Source organism: Solanum tuberosum, unplaced genomic scaffold (assembly GCF_000226075.1).
Source record: "Solanum tuberosum cultivar DM 1-3 516 R44 unplaced genomic scaffold, SolTub_3.0 scf00512, whole genome shotgun sequence".
Lineage (NCBI taxonomy): Eukaryota > Viridiplantae > Streptophyta > Magnoliopsida > Solanales > Solanaceae > Solanum > Solanum tuberosum.
In genome coordinates, this window is record NW_006239475.1 from 78,918 (window position 1) to 86,403 (window position 7,486).

The window sequence follows — 7,486 nt, forward strand, 5'->3', positions numbered from 1 at the left end:
TTTCGTAAAGTCGTACGAATTCCTTAACGAGTTATCTAACTACTCATGTAATCAAAATCATAAATGATTCACCCGATTGTTACCAGATTTTCCTACACCTCAATGATTCTGATTTCGTCCAAATCTGGACCAAGGTTGAAAAAAATTCAAATACTACGAAAAAGTTTTATGGCCCCAAATTTTCCCCGTTGACTTTTCTATAACGACGGGAACAGATCGTTACAACTATAGAATCATTTTATTATTTCTTGAAGGTCGATCTTTCAATCGAAGAAGCATATAATCATGAACACAATCAATTTTGTGGCACAAAATGCATTGTTATTCACAAGCAGAGATTTAACATGTGGTAAAAAGGCAAAAAGCTACAAAGAGAGATTCATAGCCTAACAAAGGGTTCGATCCAATTGACGTCCATTTATGAGGTGTCAAATATATTTACCTATCATTGTCTAAGAATTATTTTTATAATTTATCCAAAAGAATATAACATATGTGATATATACCCACACCAATTATGTTTGTGGACCTAGTATAACGATATGATATTTAAAGAAATGATCAATAAATTACATGCTGAAATTGTTAAACAAATTAAATTTGTCTAATACTTTCATTATTAAGCCAAAACTATCGGGGTTTCAACCAAACTCTTTACATATTTAGCTCAGAAAAAGAAGAAATTTATAATTGAAATAATTTTTCATCGAATCTAAGAAAAAATAAAACAAATACACCGTAAAAACTCCATTATTTTGTTGTTAGATATTTATCGGGCTAAAAATAATGAAACTCTAGCAAAAACAATTTATAGATTTGGTCCAAAAGAAAAGAGATGGACTAAAGTTTCAAATGATCATGCACAAGATTAGGTGACCTACGAAAAAGTTATGATTGTTTTACCAAAGGTTGATTACAAAATGTTGTCATCGCCCCAAGATAGCATGCCCAGGCCTAAGGAGGGAGTTAACTAGGGACGCGAAGCGTCTAGAGTAGAGTTAAACCTAAAAAAATCATGATTTAATAAACAGCATCATGATGTGTTATAATCATAAGATCATTGTTCATACTAAGATTTTATTTATAAGATCTACACTCTTAATTTGCATGATTCTACTAAAATAGTTTTTAAGTTCTTTTGCATGGTGTATCCTTGTGGCCATATTGGTGGTACCAAAGGATGAAAATGGTGAAACTCTCCCTTTATATGTGGGATTTAATCAGTTCATCACCAAGTGGTATCAAAAACCCTACCACATCTTTAACCAGAGGCTTCGTATTCGAGTATAGGGAATGAAGAAACTCCTAGTAGAAATCGTTTCACATATAATGGGCAACACGACTTCGGATTAATCGAACAAGTGTGCAGCACATATGCTCAAATCCTCAGACCTTCACAAAAATGTATTAAGACTTTTGTTGAAAACTATTTCTTACTCAAACTAAGAGAGCCTTAACGTAACTGGTAAAGTTGTAGTCACATGACCAGTAGGTCACGGTTCCAGCTGTGAAAACAGCAGTCCCATATTCTCAAGAAAATGTGGATCTTTGTAATATAGTTAATATTTACGAAAACCTCTGTACCATATTTCCACTAACAAACTAACCATTGTTCAATGATTTTACTAGGGTCATTCTTCAGCTAAGGCCTGCACAAAGTCAAATTGTAAACATCAATAAATGCTTATAGATAAACAAATACAATCAAGATGAATCATTCCACAGGAATGCAAATTAAATACCCCAAGTGGATATAGCTGATCGTTCTTTTCGAACCACTGTGCAGTTGCTTCACTGTTGGGTGTTTGTAGGTAAAGGGCATACTTGCAGTCAGGTAACTGTGGTTTTACCATGGAAGAAGGGCAAACTGGAGTTTTTCAGACAGCTAGAATGGATACTCTACTTACGACTAATAACTCAACATCACAAGATAAGATAGGACAAGAGAGGCTTATTCAAGTATAAGCAACCTCCGCCTTCAACCTTGAGGTTATGATTCGAGTCACCAAGGGAGTAGAGTGGGGAGCTCCTGGGGTGGAGTTAAAAGAAGCAGTACAAGATAAGATAGAAACTCACCGTTAAATACCATTACTAGCAGTGAGACACCTAGTCAACCTTTAGAATAAATAGCTCTTCACATTCTAAGTATTATCTACAATCCCGTTTATATTACTGTTTTTACATCTACCGGTCATAAGGAAATTCCATGTCGTTCTCGGTCACTTTAAACGGTTGAGGATGTTGGCCAGAGCAATAGAGATTCCACATCTTAAAATAAGACCGCTCCAGATTCCGTACCTAATGATACATAGAAAAGAATAAGCATTGTTAACTAAAAGAATAGCACTCAAAGCAACACATTTGTAACGGGGGTTCAGCAAATCTTAAGGTACTTGACGTCATAAGCATTGAATAACAGTCGTATATCGTGGCATTGGATCACTCACCCAGCGCTCTGTGTCAAACAGAGGGCAACTCAGGCGCACAGCCTTGAGTCTATTGGTGAGATCTTGGAGCTTGGGACGATTTAGTGCCAGTGACACTGCCTTCTCTTCATACTCCTTCATACTGTAAAACATAAAGCAAATCAAAATGAACAAAGCCCGAAAAGGTAGAGATACATGGATAAGAAAAGTATGCTCTCCTTTTCTTTGTTTCTACACACGTCATCCCTGTCTGAGACTATAGCTTTATATGGTTTAAATTAGGTAGGATGTCCTTTTCACAATGCAATTTTCGCAAGCAGAATAAAATTATACTAGATTGTTCAGTCTTACGGTCAGTTTGAGTTTGTACCAAACATTTTTCCTAGATATATACCAAAATAGCAGACCGCCAGCCATACAAGATAACAGTTCACGTGTATCTTGAATAAAGCTTCTAAAGTGCAATTCAATGGAAATATCAACTTAAGAAAGGAACATGTTTGTCAGGTCCAAGCCATCATAGGAACCTGCAAAGTCGAAAACACCTACCTGCTAACAACCATCTCCTCACCAACCCCTGTGGCCAAACACAACGAACCAGCCACTCTAGTTGCCATTTTCTCAAGGGGAAGGGTGACCATCGGAAGACCAGCCCAAAGTACATCTGTTCCAGTGGTATGTGCATTGCACAGTGGTCTGTGAGAAAAAGAAACCAAATTCATCGGCATGAGTTGAATCAACACAGGATATTGCAAAAGGAAGATGCAAGAAAAGTTGTAATATTCTAACGTGTCAAGGCAAAGATCTGCCAAGGAACTGCGTCTGATGTGCTCTTGTTTCATCGCAACATCTGTGAAAATAATTTGATCCGGCTGCACACCATGTGTAGCAGCATCTGGAAAAGAATAAATCACATTAAGGATATCTCCGGTAACAGATTCCATAGAATAATATTTCAAAAGCCTCATCACACAAGCTTAAAGTAACAGAAGTAATGTGAAGAGAAACATACGTGCGCGAACCCTCATTTCCCCTGCAGCTGGAAATCTAAGCAGCCAAAGAGCACTGTTTGGTACACGCTTAAGAATATTGCACCTGAAATATCAAACTAAAGAGTATAATGCAACTTGTCTTAACCAACAGTATATATACCAATATAAAAGCCATCTGAACCTACCATGTCTTAAATATCTCAGGATCCATCTTGTAGAGCTGATTAAAACAAGCAAAAATGAATTTGTCCTCTGGCAGCCCATAATCTGAGCGCCTGGGTTGGCAGCTTGGATCTAACGCGTCACGGTTTTTCTAGACAATGGCATGAAACCCATCAACATTTGGGAAGGAGAACAATTACAAAAAATTCAAAATAAGAATCTCAGAAGCTTGAGCCCGAGAACTCACTTGCTTATAATCATTGACAAAATAACAATGAGGGAGATGGACAAGCTTCTCTGAGTAAATATGTGAGTACCGCGTAGGTGACACAAACTACCAAGTATACAGGAGAAGCAATATCAAGGACAAGAAAGAAGAGCAAATAATGTGAAGTTTAAATGTGTACTGTGTAGGTGAAACAAACTGCCGTGTATTAAAAGAAGTATGTCAAGATCATAAGAAAACGGAAAATAAGTAAAATACCTCATCTGTAACCAAATAATGTATATAGTTAGCTCCAGTGGTTCCAGGAAACCCCATATACGAAACCTGGATAGGAGCAGGCTGCATTGCAAAGATCTCATTTCGGGCCCCCTACAAAACATAATTAGCAGGTTAAAGATGAGCAGTAGCTTACCGATGCAAAACTTTGCAGAATAAATACGCGGTCATATGACAACAAAATTGTAGTAGTAAAGCTCATGAGACCATCCAGAACCCTGCAGTTGCGTAATGAAAAAATGTGAGATGACATTTTCGAAATACTCATAGCCCAAGGTCATGCTTATCCAAGTAACCTGATCTCCATAATTCCGAGGAAAATCCCCAACAATGATGGCTCCGTTTTTTTCTGGTTCTCTTTTATTTTTTAATGGGTTGCATTCACAAGCAAATGAATTCAGCTACAAACAAGAATATGATCTCATTAACAAGGTTAGGAACCGATATCTTACCTTAGTATAACCGTTAAGATTGATTAGGATCTGTATTTGATCCTCATTAATCATCCTAGCTATCACATCAGATGTCAACGACGATACATCAACAAAATGCTCTGCTTCTGACTGAATGCGGAGCCTCCACTCAGTGCCATCATTTGGACTCAAAGCATAGCAGAACACCTGGTAATAGGAGTCCTTGTAGGTTTAATAGGAACTGCGGAGGGAGGAGATGAGGGGGGGGGGGGAATCATAACAGTACCAATGCATCTTAAAAATGATATGGTATTCATACCTCAACATTTTCTCTATCGTGCATGCCAAACACTGAACCCATCAGATGTGATAGTGGGTGGTTGCCAAAATCACTACTCACATATCTAGGCACATTTAAAAATTCTCATTATACTAGTAACATTTGTGAGTAACTGTAGTGTCCGAGGAAAGATGTAAGCAAGTAGACAGCTGATCGGAGACTTACCCAACCCTAAGCCGACCACTCCTGCTACCACCCTTTATTGGCAATGGAGGAGGATGACTGAAAGGAGGAAGTGAGAAACGAGCTGCAATTACAGAGCAGTGCTGGGCATACTTACAACTGTATGATCAAAGGAAAGGTTAGTTAGGAAGTCACATCATTCTTTTCCATCGATCCAAAAGAAAATCCCTCACCTGATTTCTAGAGCTAGCAGTGGATCGAGAGGGTAAGCAATTGCATGAAAAGGCTGTACACTTGGGATAACTGACATCTACGACAAAGTTGTGGTAGAGAAAACAATTAAGGAAATTATGAATCAGTATCACAGTGATCAACATATAGCTTACAATACCGACATGTCATGGTTGAATGAGAAGCTGAGATACCTTAATCTGTCTTCTCAGGATCCCCTCAACTTCAATAAACATCTTCTCTCGATCATCCCAATCACAGACACACTAGGAAGTATAAAATCAAATATAATAAGTGTGTTAGAAAAATAGAATTCCAGCAAACATTCATCCAATCAGCAGGTACAAATTAAGCCTCAGTCCAGAAAGCAACATATCACTCTAGTGTCCATCCCTACCTAAGAATACCAGCTCAAGAAAAAGTAATGTCTTATGAAGCTAATTATTGTTCCTCATGCACGAGATGCGCATGGAAATTACCTAAGTTCCTTACAAACACAAAATACTAAACTTAAGTATTTCCTTCCAAACTGGTAAATTGGCATCGGAGGTAGAAACGAACACAAGACAAATCTAAGTCTTAACATAAAACCTATTAAAAACAAAGGAGAAAAAGAGCACAGCGTGAAACTGTCATTTAAATAAAGTATTTTAGTTGTTGAAACATATCTTAAGCATATAGTCCATTAACAGATAATATTAACTTATGAGCTTAATATTTGCAGGTCAGGTAGATCACGCTGACATTAAAAAAGGCAGCAAATATTTCATGAACTCTTTGATAACTCCACCCAAGAAAACATTGGCAACTGATGAGTGAAGATACCTGCAACGTGTGAAGAAGATTACAAGTTGCTTCTGGGAAGTCGGGACGTAGCATCAAAGCTTGTCTATAGCTTTTTATAGCTGCCTCCACATTGCCACTGCAGAAGATTGAATGAAAGCATTTCAAATGAGCAAAATGGACATAAACAAAACGCACGAGAAAGGACCATTAACTATTTGAAGCTTGCAAACTAGACAATGAACCTGTCCTTATAAGATGAAGCCAAATTTGCATGAGCCTCTGCCATATTTGGTCTTATGGTAATAGCTAGCATATAGTCCTGAATAGCTTCGTTAACTCTACCAATCTCCTTGTATGTGTTACCTCTATTGACTAGTCCATCAGCTGCCATGGGATCAATCCTGAGTACCTCATTGTAGCAAGATATGGCATCTGCATAGTTACCCTGTAAGTTAACCAAAAGAAAAATAATCACTTGTCTGGTCAAGACCCTGCAAAGGGAGCGCACTAATTTGTCAAGAGAGAACAATCACTTCTAGCTATCTTTGCAGCCACATACAGCCGTCCGAACAGCTTTTCTTTCACTGACATGAAAATTATTGTTTCTTCAAAATTACATATAAACATGTACCTGCTGCTTGTATATTATGGCTAAATTGTTAAAAGGAGCTGAAAGCCCAGTTGTCACAGCTAAAGTTGCCTTGTAACACTGTGCAGCAGCACTCATCATGTTCCTAGAGAATCAGGAATGACAACTCTGAAGATTACTTGATCTGAGCATCTCCAGTCCTCCCAAAAGGGGGTAACAGCAAAAGAAAATAATTAATTCAATCAAGTAAACCCTACCACTCCATATAAATGTTTCCAAGATTAGTCAGTGCTTGAGGATGGTTAGGCTGAAGTGAGAGGCATTGCTGTAAGCACCAAACGAATAGATTAAGAAAATAGCACGATAGAGAAAAAAGAAAGCATGTATCCACACAAAAAGTGAATATAGCTTACACGATAGTAATGAATTGCTTCTTCAACTTTACCAGCATCTTTCAGAGCATTACCCTAAAAGCAATAGAGTGGGTAGAGTAGATAATTAAGACCTGAAGAAATTAACTTTGTACTGAACAGCTACACAGTAGAAGATGAAATAATTAAGGCCCACCAGATTGTTATATGCCTCCAAGAATCCAGCATCACAGGTTATAGCTCTCCTGTAATTAAGCATGGCCATCTCCAGGTTGCCTTGTTCATAGTACACAGTAGCTAAGTTGCCTGCACATATTTTACATATTTACGATCTGTACAATGATTAATCATCATCATTGAACACTACTGCCCTATGGATTCTTTCCCCCAAAGATAAAGAGGAATTCAGTAATAGGCTTATATGCACCATGAGCTGCAACACCACTGAAATAAAACTTTCAACAGACTGAGAATTTGTGAGGCTCTCCCTTCCCTCCCCCCCCCCCTTTTTTTTTTGGGGGGGGGGGGGGGGGGGGGGGGATTTGTTTTGT

General features: G+C 38.0%; 1 protein-coding gene across 1 annotated transcript in view; it reads right to left on the reverse strand.

Annotated features, from left to right (window-relative positions):
• Positions 1-1,954: 1,954 nt before the first annotated feature.
• LOC102579515 (probable UDP-N-acetylglucosamine--peptide N-acetylglucosaminyltransferase SEC) overlaps positions 1,955-7,486 on the reverse strand; it is a 12,278-nt gene continuing 6,746 nt past the window's right edge. The window contains exons 10-28 of the mRNA XM_015304465.1: positions 7,132-7,241; positions 6,978-7,031; positions 6,822-6,889; positions 6,607-6,709; positions 6,218-6,420; positions 6,015-6,111; positions 5,384-5,455; positions 5,192-5,268; positions 5,001-5,117; positions 4,815-4,899; positions 4,535-4,702; positions 4,065-4,175; positions 3,828-3,914; positions 3,604-3,731; positions 3,439-3,521; positions 3,216-3,321; positions 2,976-3,122; positions 2,448-2,568; positions 1,955-2,298 (exon numbers count right to left, since the gene is read on the reverse strand). Of these exons, the coding sequence (XP_015159951.1) occupies positions 2,185-2,298; positions 2,448-2,568; positions 2,976-3,122; positions 3,216-3,321; positions 3,439-3,521; positions 3,604-3,731; positions 3,828-3,914; positions 4,065-4,175; positions 4,535-4,702; positions 4,815-4,899; positions 5,001-5,117; positions 5,192-5,268; positions 5,384-5,455; positions 6,015-6,111; positions 6,218-6,420; positions 6,607-6,709; positions 6,822-6,889; positions 6,978-7,031; positions 7,132-7,241 (2,051 nt within the window). The 3' untranslated portion in view covers positions 1,955-2,184. The remainder of the gene's footprint in view (positions 2,299-2,447; positions 2,569-2,975; positions 3,123-3,215; positions 3,322-3,438; positions 3,522-3,603; positions 3,732-3,827; positions 3,915-4,064; positions 4,176-4,534; positions 4,703-4,814; positions 4,900-5,000; positions 5,118-5,191; positions 5,269-5,383; positions 5,456-6,014; positions 6,112-6,217; positions 6,421-6,606; positions 6,710-6,821; positions 6,890-6,977; positions 7,032-7,131; positions 7,242-7,486) is intronic.